Source organism: Adiantum capillus-veneris, chromosome 23 (assembly GCF_014529385.1).
Source record: "Adiantum capillus-veneris isolate H3 chromosome 23, ASM1452938v2, whole genome shotgun sequence".
Classification (NCBI taxonomy): Eukaryota; Viridiplantae; Streptophyta; class Polypodiopsida; order Polypodiales; family Pteridaceae; genus Adiantum; species Adiantum capillus-veneris.
The window spans coordinates 14,881,840-14,895,190 of record NC_140953.1 but is presented as its reverse complement, the minus strand read 5'-3'; the positions used below and the strand labels follow the sequence as shown (position 1 = coordinate 14,895,190).

The following is a 13,351-nucleotide window of genomic DNA, read 5'->3' as shown; positions in this document are numbered from 1 at the left end:
AGCTACTATGGGTCATGATCCGTTATGTATTCGCTGTCCTTTGCGACCTCCTGAGTCACTTGCACACTGTCTTTGGTCATGCTCGTCTTCTCACGTACTGTGGCTAGCAGTTTTCTTTTTACTTAGCAGAGCCGGTGTTCAGCATGGATTTCTCACTTGGGGATCTGTCTCCTGGTTGATGCCGATGCCCGGACCGCATCTTTTCTACGAGGGCTCAGATCCAGCTCTTATGCTTACCTCGATTGGTTATCGGCGAGGGACTTTGGCTATGTTACCACATATTGCTTGGTAGGGGGATCCTCAGACGTGTGATGAAATCTTTTCAGTCATCACTAGCATTACACTATGGAATGTTTGGAGAGCTCGTTGTCTTCACATTCTTAGTGCGGCTCCACAGCTCCTTCCGGATACCCTCATGGCCATTTGGCTGGACATCATTCACACCCTAATTTGGCAGTGGGATTCTTCCTCAGGTACATCTAGAGCAGCTGAGGCTCGTCGATTTGCCTTCCTTCGGCGTTGGGCCCGATCTACACTCTTCTTCACACTTTCAGGTGGACAGATTACATGGCATTATGCCCCCCCTCGGTGGTTTCTCCTCCATTCATCACACAGACCACCACTCGATTGTTCTAATCGAGTTGCCACTATAGTGGCTCTCACCCTTACATTCAGCTTGTACACCCCCATGTGATAGGCTATTTTGGCATCCGTTGGGGATTATATTGTACTCATTAATATACAGCCCTGATTTTTGAGAGAGAGAGAGAGAGAGAGAGAGAGAGAGAGAGAGAGAGAGAGAGAGAGAGAGAGAGAGAGAGAGAGAGAGAGAGAGAGAGAGAGAGAGAGATGAAAATGAAATGAAATGTGATATTAAACATCTGCAAAAGGCGAAAATGACCTATGAGACCAAACTAATAGAATCCTTGTGGACTCAATCCAATGTCTGGGTACAAAAATAAAATGAAGTAAAGTGAAAGACTTAAACTAAAAGGCTAAAATTGTCAGATTGAAAATCATCATCATCATCATCATCCATGTCGGAGGATGCCCGGTATCGGGCGTTGTCCGAGAAAGTATTGCATCGGTCGTTGAAGGGCTTTGTCAGCGTTCGCCTTTGTAAATAGTCGTACTGGGTGTCTTCCATGTCGTGCTAGAATAGTCTTGATTCTTTGGTGGAGCCTTCGTCGATGTCGTGGTCGCCCCCGTAGGCGTGGACGTCTAGCTCTCCAGAGCTCAATGGTTGTGTCCACTAATATACCTCTGGTAGAAGTGGGCCCTGAAGTCTGCTGTGAAGCATGCTCATCCGGTTGTTGAGTCCTTGCTCTAAAGAAGTCAGTGATCTCCCTCTGTGAATGTTTCCGACTACTTGGTCTCCTCAAGAGACTCTCCCTGTGTTTGAACACCTCTAGCAAAAACAACCCGAGGCATCTCTGATCCTGATATGTCATGACGCTAGCCAACGGTCCTAAGCCCTCTTTGAATAGACAATGAAAGCGGCCTCGTATCTCATAGTATACGAGACAATGACAAATGTGATGTAACTCTGTCTCTGTCTCTATATGATACAAGTGGCATATCCTCGCTTCTATTGGTACCCTCCTGAATCTGCCAGTCTCAATCTCTAGCTGATGCGATGATGTGCCATTTGACCAGTAGGACATCGTATCCCATATGATAAATGAGTGTCTATATAGGCAGGAGTGATCACATATCCATCCTCTGTGAGTTGGAGAGGATGCACTTTGTAGAAAGCCATCTTCGTGCCCAACTCTTGTATCTGTTGTATCCATGTTCTTTTGTTATCTAGTTAAATCAAATTCAGACGTTTAAGTCTAATAATCCCTCTTCGTGTGAGAGAAAGGGAGGGTATATCCAAGGAGTACTGGAATGGAGGCAATCTATCCATGCTGAAGCCATGTGACTGAAACCATGATGTCATTTGCGCATACCAACATGTTGTCACCTTGTAGCGCTAGTTGTCGGGATGACTCAAGGGCTAGCCGAGAATCTCTCTCTCTGGGAAGGTCGCATAAATTATGCATGAAGGAAATTGATCTAGTAAGGGCCTCAACCACGAGAGGGGGAGCAGCTAGCTTAGCTCGAATAATCTCATGTGGCTATGAGGCCTTAGCCCGAATCATCCGAGAGATCATAGAGACTAGAAGCCTCTCCATACATCAGTGCTACCAGATCTGCCCTGGTGGTCCATTGAGGGCCCCCAAATTTGAACCCCATAGAGCATAGCTAAAGCCACTAGAGTGTCAAAAAGCCACAGCTTTGTTCGAGGATATTGAAACTGAACCTGCGAACACATCGTCTCCAAACCTCCCAAGGGTGCAGAAGCTCTCGTCAATCTAGTCTTTGCTGCTCTCCTCAATGAAAATGGCGGTCCATTGAAGACTACCCCAAGATAGATGTATGCACATAGTCCACCCTCTCCTGGCCATATGTAAAAGTATGTACTAGCCTCTTGACCCACTGTCGTGTGGTGTTAAACACCATAACCTTGGTTTTTCCCAGGTTAATAGACTATCTACTATCGTGGGCAAATGTATACAAGGCATCTAAATGACGCTGCATCCCCTATGGGGAGTCGGAGATCAACACAATATCATCAGCATATAACAATAGTGGGATCCATGCCCTTGGTAACTATGTTCCTCGATCACTATCCCTCTCAATGCAGTTAGCAACCTCATTCACATACATGCCAAATAGTGTAGGAGATAGAGGGCAACCTTGTTTCACCCCAATAGTGGAGTGAATCAAATCCAAAATCGCGTTTGGAGTGCGTACATGCCCCACTATTGACTTGTCTAGAGCCATGATCCCCCAAATCAACTCTTTGGGTACCCCCATCTCTTGCAGTCTGCGCATCAATCTAGCTCTGGGAACTGTATCGAAGGCTTTGCGGAAGTCCACAAAGCTTTGTTGGGGGGGGGGGGGGGGGGGGAGAGAGAGAGAGAGAGAGAGAGAGAGACAGAAGAGAAAAGAGAAAGAAGAGAGTTTTATCGTCGTAGGCAACGATCCCAAGAGAGAGAGAGAGATGTGAAATGTTTTATTAAACGTCTTCAAAATGTCAAAATGACCTATGAGACCTGATACAATCTTGGTGGATCTAATACAATGTCTCGAGACAAAAATAAAAATGAAGAAAAGTGAAAAGTGAAAAACTAAAATAGTAATCATCATCATTATCAATGCCCAAGGATGCCCGGCATCGGGCATTGTCCGAGAAAATATTGCATCGGTTGTTGAAGAGCCTCGTCAATGTCTGCCTCTGTAAATAGTCGTACTGGGTGTCTCCCATCTCGTGCTAGAATAGTCCCGATCCTTTGAAGGAGCCTCCGTCGATGTTGTGGTCGCCCTCATAGACGTGGGCGTCTAGCTCTCCCGAGCTCAATGGCTCTTTCCACTAATACACCTTTGGTAGAAGTGGGCTCTGAAGTTTGCTGTGAAGCATGTTCATTTTGTTGCTGAGTCCTTGCTCTAAAGAAGTCAATTATCTCCCTCTGTGAATGTCTACCACTGCTTGATCTCCTCAAGAGACTCTCCCTGTGCCTACACACCTCTAGCTGAACAACTTGAAGCATCTTCGTTCTTGATATCTCATGACTCTAGCCAATGGTTCAAAACTCTCTTTGAAGGAAGAGAGAGAGAGAGAGAGAGAGAGAGAGAGAGAGAGAGAGAGAGAGAGAGAGAGAGAGAGAGAGAGAGAGATGATGAAATAAATTGAAATGTAATATTAACTTCTTCAAAAGGCCAAAATGACCTTTGAGACCAATCTGTTACAAAATAGTGAATCTAATACCATGTCTAGGTACAAAAGAACTAGAACAAAGATACTACTACTAGAATCCATCCTCATCTGCACTCTGGATGTCGAGAGAGTATGGCTTGAATCCTCTGCTATAGTCTCCGTCGATCTTGTGTAGCCCCTCTCCTCAATCGTGGCGGTCTTGATTTTCGTAGCTCCAGTGCTCAGTCAATGAGAATGCCAATAGTGGTCGAATAAGTGTGGGCCGAGCTCTGCAGTGATGGCTGCTTCTCTGGCTGTCCCATATCTAGTGAAAAGAAATCTACAATCTGTCTCTAGGACTCTCTCCCTCTATCTCTCTCCAGTAAAGTGTCTCTATATCTGTGTAACTCAAGTAGATATCGCCGAAGACATCTCTGATCCTCATAACTCATGACCCAAGAGAAAGAATTGAAACCCTCTTTGAATAAGCAGTGGAAACTGCCCCGTATCTCATATTACACTGTACAATCACATATGTAATGTAGCTCTGTCTCCGGCTATAGCTGGCATAAGCGGCATATCCTAATGTGTGTTGGTATCCCTTTGAATCTACCAGTCTCAATCTCCAGCTGATGTGAGGATGTGTGTATTTGACCAATGGCACACCGCAAACCATGAGACATATGTGTGTCCATGTAGTTGGGTCGAATCACAAACCCATCTCCTGTGAGGTGGAGAAGATGCTCTCTCTAGAAAGCGATCTTCGTGCCCAACTCTTGTGTCGGCTCTATCCATGTCCTCCTCGTATCCAGCTGAATCAGGTCGTGACGAATGAGTCTAGTAATCTCCACCCGTGTAAGAGACATCGAGGGTGCCTGAAGAGAGTACTGGAAAGGGGGCAGCCTGTTCATGGTGAAGCCATGCGTCTGAAAGCATGATGTCATGTGTGCATACCAGCATGAAGTGTCCCTCTGAAAGCCAACTGTTTGGAAGACTGAAGAGCCAATCTAGCATATCTGTCTCTAGTAGTATCCCACAAGTTGTGCACAAAGGAGATTGATCTGGTAAGCGTCTCAATTTGCATAGGAGGGGCAGCTAGCTCTGCTCGAATGATACCGTGAGGTACGGAGGCCTTGGCTCTGATCAATCGAGAGATCATAGATACCAAGGGCCTCTCCATATGTCCCAACCATCCTGGCCTATAGAAGGTTCCCATATATGGACCCCATACAACATAGCTGAGGCTACTAAAGTATCAAAGAGCCGTAACTTTGTTCGAGGTTCCTGCAAATGAACCTACAAACACATCCTCTCCAAGCCTCCCAAGGCCGCAAAAGCTTTAGTCAATCTAGTTTCTGCTCCTCTCCCCATAGAAAACCTCGGCCCAGTGAAGACAACCCCAAGGTAAGTGTATGCATCTGTATACTCTACAATCTCCTGACCATATGTGAAAGTTAGTGCTGATCTCTTGATCCACTGTGGTGGTGTTAAAACACGATAACCTCCGTTTTACCAAGGTTTACAAATAATCCGCTATCCTCTGCGAAACTGTGTAATGCTTCCAACTGTCTCTGCATACTCTTTGATGAGTTAGAGATCAACACAATATCATCAACATATAATAACAATGGGATCCACATCCCTGTCAGCTGTGCACCTCTATCACCCTCTCTGCCAATGTAATCAGACACCTCGTCAACATACGTACCAAATAGAGTAGGTGACAATGGGCAACCCTGTTTCACCCCAATGGTGGAGTGAACGAAATCAGATATCCCCTCTAGAGTGCGTACATGTCCCATCACTGATCTGTATAGAGCCATAATCCCCCAAATCAACACTATCGGCACCCCATCTCCTGCAGTCTGCGCATCAATCGCTCTCGATACCATTCCAAATGCTTTGCAGAAATCCACAAAGCTACAATAAATCCGTCTCCCATGTGACCTGCGCTCCTCGATGATGGCTCTGAGTGTCAGAATATGATCAAGAGTGGAGAAACCCCTCCTAAAACTGGCCTGGCTTTTTGCTGGTACACCCTCACCCTCTGCCCCATTACTCAACTGCTGCTCAAGAATGGATGCATACAACCTTGCCAATGTGTGCCGAACCATAATAGTGCGGTAATTCCCAGGCTCTGTAGGATCACTTGCTTTGAAGATAGGCACAATAGTAGACAACCTCCAAGTCTTAGGTAACCGCTCACGCATGGCACGATTGAACAACACTGTAAGAACCTCTACCAATATATATCTAGCATGTATAAAGTGCTCTGCTACTAGACCATCATGATCATATGCCTTGTTGGTCCTCATCTTGTCAATGGCTCTCTTTACCATCTCAGTGGTAATGTAGGTGCTGGTAGGTGAGCACGGCTCTGTAGGATCTGGAAAGGGGTCCTATATATAACGATGACGCATACTGGCCCCACACATCAGGAGAAGTAATCATTGGGGGAGGGGAGTGCTCATGAAAGAATCGCCTTGCCTCTCCTGAGTCTTTACTCAAGAACATCTGATACAAGTCTCACTCCATCTGGGCCAAGTAAGCTCGTTTCTTCCGTTGCACAAGGCACTGGGAAGCAATCCGAGATTGTCTGTAAGTGATGACTCCTAAAAGAAGATCCCTCAGAAGTTGGGTGGTCATCTCTCTACACTCCTCATCATACCAACTATTTCGGGGCATGCTCCCAAAATGTTGCCTCTGACCCGGTTGAGTGTGTGGGTATGCTTCTGATCGAGTATGATGTTGCACCATGTAGTGCCTCAGTCAGTAAAGTGGTGCACTCCTTTACCGAGAGGCCAAGACTAGTTGTGCATAGACGGCTATAGATCTTCTCTGTATAAACCGAGTGAGTCTCTGGTGTAAATGTATAGTGGGTATGTCACCTGCCTCCTGATGTCTGGGTTGTACTATACTGAAATGAAATAGACCATGTCAAAAGAGCATTATCCACTGCTACGCCCACTGGTCTGGCTCCCACTATGAAATCCCGAATACAAGGAATAAAGTTCGGCTGTGCCATAACATAGTCCACTAGATTGGTCCAGTGTCTATGTGGAAAGCACGTAAAAGCGGATGCTCCAAGAAATCGTTGTAAGCCATTAAGTATGGTTAACCCATGTGTAGTCGTCATCTCCGTGAGGTATCTCCGATGCTCCGTCTGCTCTCTGTCATGTGAGCATCTATCAAGCCCCAACTGACTCACATCCAGTTCTCTAAGCATCTCATCTGAAGTGTCGTAGAAGATTGTTTGAGAGTTGCCTGTTCGAGCATTGAAGATATCACCATCCCTAGAAAACTCCCAATCTAGTATAGAGAAAGGCGACTATCCTTTGGATGCAGCATATACTGACGTACTGGGGGAGAAGTAACATATGGCAATGTATAGAGATCGGCCTGTGTCAACTCTTAGCCTAACCCACATGTATCTAGCATCATTATCTCTCCGTACAATATGTAGTAGTGGCTATAACTCCTCCCTAAATAGCAGTGCTACTCCTTTTGAACCTCTACTCCCATGCTCAGATCTCGCGACCGTCCTGTGGGCTCTTTCCCATTTGTATCCCTCCATATGTGGCATAAGCTGTCCAGGGGCTTGATGAGTCTCTGAGAAGAAAACAATGTGATTGTCTCTGAAATTGTCCTCAAAGCCACCAACTTCCAACCTCATAGATCGATTACAATTCCAAGTAGCCATCTTCAGTGTGGTCCCATAGGTCTCACACCTCCATGTAGAATTCCGCTCTACAATCACCACCCTACCATCTCTGTAAAAGGCCATCTTTCCCTTTGCCTTGCGGTCGTAATCTCTGGCAATACCTTTCTCATATGCGCAAGCTGTGAGAGAGTGAGATCATCATTGAGGAAAATTCTTGTCTTCTTGAGAGTAGGCCTCTTTCGCAAGAATTCCTTCTTCTCTTCCAAGGAGGGGAAGTGTAGTATGAGAGCTCTCCATTTTGAAGATTCTCCCGGGCCATCACTCTTCTTGCCCACTCTCCATGCCTTTGTTTATGTCTTGAGGCTGGCTACCTCCACATGTAGAGCCCGCATCCTCCTCCTCTGTTCCTCTTCGAGGGTCATGTTAATAAGAGTGGGTGTACAAAGAGTTTCCTGACCTTTCCCTTTCTTGGCAACCTCAATCCATTTTTTGGCCGCCTCCACTTTCTTTTGTGTTGGGGAATGATCGCAGCCCATGACTTCTTCTCCTCATCTTCCTTGATAAACTGTATTTCTTCTCTCATGGTATTCAATTCTTCCATCATGGATGGCTGAATTTTGCCTTCTTCGAGCTGCCCACTTTTTGGTTGTAGATTTTGGATGATGGAGTCTTGGATGACCACTTTCTCCTCGAGCGAAGCGATCCTCCTACGCATACCATCTCTTTCTGCGGTCCATCTTTGAAAAATAGTGCTCTTCTCCTTCCACTTCGTTTCTTCGCTCTCTCATTTCCTTCTCTATTGCCGACATCCTCTTCCCTGCTCGCATGAAAGAGGCTTTGTGGGCGGCCGGCGATGGATGCGTCTTCTTACATGGGGGAAGCCGTTGGCAATGCGAGAGGCTTTGTGGGCGGCCGGTGATGGATGCGTCTTCTTACACGGGGGAAGCTGTTGGCACTTCTCCGATCTTCCCATGAGAGAGAGAGAGAGAGAGAGAGAGAGAGAGAGAGAGAGAGAGAGAGAGAGAGAGAGAGAAACTCTAAAAATGAGCAAAACAATACAAGAAACCCTAAAAAACGGCAAGAAACGCTTGTGAAACCTTAAAAAAACAGCAAAACATAGATTTGAATCCCAAAAAAACAGCAAAAAACAGTGGCGAGACCCTAAAAACGGCAAGAAACGATGACAAAAACCCTGAAAAACAGCAAAGAAGAAGTGACGAAACCCTATAAACAGTGAGAGACCCATGAGAGAGAGAGAGAGAGAGAGAGAGAGAGAGAGAGAGAGAGAGAGAGATGAAATGAAATGTTATATCAAACGTCTTCAAAAGGCCAAAATGACCTATGAGACCAAATTGATACAATGCTTGTGGATCTAATCCAATGTCTCGGCAGAAAATTAAAATCAAGTAAAGTGAAAGACTAAACTAAAGGACTAATATCGTCAGACTGAAGTCATGATCATCATCATCATCAATGCCCGAGGCTGAGAAAGTATTGCATTTGTAGTTCGAGAGCTTCATTAATGTCCGCCTCTGTAAATAGTCGTACTGGGCATCTCCCATATCGTTCTAGAATAGTCCTTCGTCGATGTCGTGGGCGCCCTCGTAGACGTGGACATCTAGCTCTCCCGAGCTCAGTGGCTCTGTCCACTAATATACCTATGGTATAAGTGGGCTCTGAAGTCTACTGTGAAGCATACTCATCTGGCTGCTGAGTCCCTGCTCTAAAGAAGTCAGTGATCTCTCTCTGTGAATGTCTCTCACTGCTTGGTCTCTTCAAGAGACTCTCCCTGTGTCTCCGTAACTCTAGCAAAAACAACCCGAGGCATCTCTGATCCTGATATCTCATGACTCTAGCCAACGGTTCAGAGCACTCTCTGAATAGATAGTGAAAGTGGCCTCGTATCTCATAGTATACCGGACAATAAAAAATGTGATGTAACTCTGTCTTTGGCTCTATATGACACAACTGGCATATCTTTTGGTACTCTCCTAAATCTGCCAATCTCAATCTCTAGCTGATGCGATGAGGTGTGAATTTGACCAACAGCACATCGTATCCCATAGGATAAATGAGTGTCCATATAGGCCAGTCTGATCATATATCCATCCTCTGTTATTTGGGAGAAGATGCTCTCTATGTAAAGCTATCTTTGTGCCAACTCTTGTATCGGGTGTATCCATGTGCTTTTGGTATCTAATTGAATAAAATCCTGACGTATAAGTCTAGTGATCTCTCTCAGAGAGAGAGAGAGAGAGAGAGAGAGAGAGTCCACGCAAGAGACAGGTCCACTCCTAAAGATCACTCGCCCCAAATCATTGGCGCCTCTTTCCGTATTTCTCTTGTACTGCTTGTACTGGGACCTTTTATATTAACCACCGTGGGCGCAAGTCACTCGTGGATGGTCAATTTTATGGTTTAAATGGTAGCTAGCCAATGAGGCAGGAGAGGGCGTCATCCAGGCTTCCGGCTTTTGGAGAAAAGTGGCCATGAGTTGCTGCTGGCTCAGCCAAATTCTGCACGTCTCTCGAAGCTGATTCCTCCCAAGTTAGGGACTGGTTTTATTCTTAATGTTCAGGGTTCTTGACCCTGTTAGGGCTACACTAGCTATGTGATTCATGGTGATGTGTTGCATGGATGGTTGGTCAACGTCCTTGTCAAATTTTCCTTGATTTGATAGATTGCTCCCATCATATACGATTTATTGTTAGCATGTCAACTTCTGGATAATATTTTCGCTTAGGCTAGGTCCTCTAGGTAGGCATTGGCTATGTTGGTTCTCGACTTGAAGATGGCTTACGAAAGGTGAACTCCGGCTTCCCGCAGCATGTGGGTCAGCATTGAATTTTCATGAATTGGAGTCCTCAACAAGCTGTATTCTTGGTAGTCACCATGGTGGAGTGTGGGGGGGACCTTCAATCTCAATATGTTTGTTCATAGGGTTGTCCTCTATCGCTGTCCAAGTTTTCCCTTTGAAAAGGTGATGTATTATACATGGAGGGGTTAGATACCTCACATCTTTTCTTGGGAGCAAGCAGGAGTTACTTCATGCAGAGTAGGTGGGCGACTCTTCAATGAGGTGGCTCTAGATGTTTTGAGACTTGCACTTGACTTGTTTCATCTAGCCAGTCATGCCAGCAATTGTGCTAAAATCAACTTGCATAAGTCATCAAGTGAGAAATCAAGCAGAAAGGTTCACACTGGTCAGCAAGAGAAAAAGAAGGCATCCGTTTTCCAAATAAAGAGTCCTTGGAGTGATCTGATCTGGTCTCCACCCTCTATAAATAAACCTGACACAACTCCCCTTTCAGTCCAACCACTCAAATGTTACCAAAACTTCATGTTTTTACTGTTTGCAGTGGCACCATTTACTACGTGGTTGGTACATAGATCACTCGTCCTATCACGGCCTTGGGGACTATGTCCATTCCGTACGTGTTTCACTCTTGTCCTGTCCCTTGGTTAGGCATTGCGTTTTGGTCTATGGAACCCTCTTGTACTGTTAATCGAACTATGCCTATCTCAATAGAAAAAGAAGAAAGAAACCCTCTTGTGCTTTTCATAGGACTATGCTTAGCTCAACAGAAAAGGCAAAAAGAGGTTGCATGTCTAGTTTCAATATTAAGAGCTTACTGTATATGTTTTGATCTTTGCAGGTGTGCATTGTGACTGGAACGTTTTTCCTGATTAATAACTCAGTGGTAAGGGTGAAACAAGTTTTTTTAAAATCATGTTTTGTTAAGACCTCAAAATTTATTTCTTGTGTGTGAGTGCGAATAGACTTCTGCAATGTTAAGTGTGGAGTGTAATTTTGCATGTCAAAGGGGTTTGATGTATGTTTGTGGACATATATATGCTTATAGAGTGCGAAAATGCATTTGCATCTATTCTTAGAACTCGTCATTGTACTATTGTCAGAGAGGCTAGAGTGTTCTTTGACAGGCTCTACAGCAATTGAATGCTTCATTGTGAAAGTCTGCACCAGTTTTTCCTCATTAAAACTATGCGACTCGCTATAGGAGAATCATGAAGGGCATGCTGATGCTTGTAATAATCACATGAAACTCTGATTAATGTTGCCCACGGCATATGAAAATGGTTCTTTGTGTTTAACATATAGCTGATTTGCATCAACTACTGCCATGTCCCTTAGTAGCATGAGCCAATCTTATCCTTGATATAGATGCCATGGTCTGACTGCTACGATAGCAAGCAGTTGATGTCATTGCAAGCTTGCTGTTTGCATTGATGCCTAAGCTGAGTGAAAGACTCGTGTTTTTTGATTGCAGCTAATGGCACAAAGAGGTGTTGCAAATGGTATATCCATGAGTGGAATGTCTCTCTTTAGAGCAATTGGTCCAGCAACTGCCGGTGCAATGTATGTAAAACTTTCCAGTATTGTTTAATTCTATATTTTATGAAGCGTTCATGGTCGTTTCGTGTTTGTTGAAAATTCATGCAATGGTATTCTGGTCTACAAGTTGCTTGCATATCATCATCATATTAACAAGAATGCGTGCTATGGCATGCTGTTCTACAAGTTGCTTGCTGATGATATCAACAAGAGAATTCATAGATGGTTAATGGGGATTTCATTTCCCTCCCTTTCCTGTGGTATGTGCTAGATATGTGAGTAGCTTTGCGTGTCGCCAGTTACAGAGTATAGTTCTGAATGTACAATGTTTAAACTGGAATAATGTTCTAAGAGCGCAGACAAACCTGTCTATTTGTTAAGGTACAACTGTGTGATGAAATTGGTAGCAAATCCCATGGGGTCAGGTCACCAACCTGGTGGCAAATTTTGAACAAGAGGCCGAACCCTCGGATAACTATAAAATTTGTGGTTTTAGTTGTGTATATAATGATGCATTTTCCTGTTAGCTCACATATCAATGTTTTGCAATACACAGGTTTTCATGGGCTCAGGCACGGGATAGCAATATACTACCAGGTCTTGTTTCTTCCAACTTGTTTCCCATGTCCTCAGAAGTGTTTGTATTGATGATGGATGAGATCCTAAGAAATATTTCAAATTCTGTGTTACAGGCATGTGGATGGTGTTCTTTATTTTGAGTCTGATCTGTTTCATTGCCTTTCTCGAAACATTTGACCCTATTTTACCAAAGGCTCTCAATGACCCCATACCTGAGGGAGTGGAAGATGACCTGAAGCTTAAACGCGCTCTCTCTTTCACCTTCTAGCCGTACCATGGTGCTACATTTCGTACTATTTAAGAAGTTTATGAAGCCCAGATTAGGGCTGCTGGAGGTTGCTGATCCACTTCCTCTGAGCTTGCACGTGGTTGTGCAAATTTTGTGGTCTACAAAAGAGGATTGTATTGAGGCACGTTCTGCTTTGAAGTGGATTTCCCGTCGGTGCGTATCATGAACATCCAGTGTGAGGCTTAGCTTGTGCCATTTTGTATGGTTACATTACTTTCTGAGATGCGGTCTATGGCCTGGGCTTCGATGTTGTACTAGTTTTGTCCGGTTTTTGTCACCTTTGGGGGAGAACAGGCATTCAGTCTTTGGAGTTCAAAGTATTGTTGTCCGTGTTTTATGAGTAACATGCCTGTAGAAGCGCAATTATGGAATAGATGAGTAGTCTGCTGAATTTCCAAAGATGTAATAGGAGGCTATTCATCTGTTAATTCCAGACCTTACAGCAGTTGTAGTGCTGATGACTTCCAGCTTGAATCCAGTTGGATAGCATGGCACCCATATTAGCTCAAGGACTTGGACTCGTGGAAGGCTTCTGACTAAGAGATTTGTTAAATGTGTGAGAACATAGCTCCCTAGTGGTACCGGACATACCATAGACTCGACTTTCTTACAGTACGTAAAAATTGAATTTGATGTCTTGTCACATTATTGAGGAGCTCTGTGAATATTGAAGCTAAATTAATGGCTGTTGGTATATAAAAGCTGACATTGAAACATTGAAACACA

The 13,351-nt window shown here is 44.5% G+C and overlaps 1 protein-coding gene across 2 annotated transcripts in view; it reads left to right on the top strand.

The window, feature by feature from the left end:
• Positions 1 to 12,969, top strand: part of LOC147427448 (protein ZINC INDUCED FACILITATOR 1-like) — a 106,826-nt gene extending 93,857 nt beyond the window's left edge. For both annotated transcript variants that reach the window (XM_086496429.1, XM_086496428.1), the window contains 4 exons: positions 11,060 to 11,104; positions 11,693 to 11,781; positions 12,314 to 12,354; positions 12,450 to 12,969. In XM_086496429.1, the coding sequence (XP_086352555.1) occupies positions 11,060 to 11,104; positions 11,693 to 11,781; positions 12,314 to 12,354; positions 12,450 to 12,604 (330 nt within the window). In that variant the 3' untranslated portion in view covers positions 12,605 to 12,969. The remainder of the gene's footprint in view (positions 1 to 11,059; positions 11,105 to 11,692; positions 11,782 to 12,313; positions 12,355 to 12,449) is intronic.
• The last annotated feature ends 382 nt before the right edge of the window (positions 12,970 to 13,351 follow it).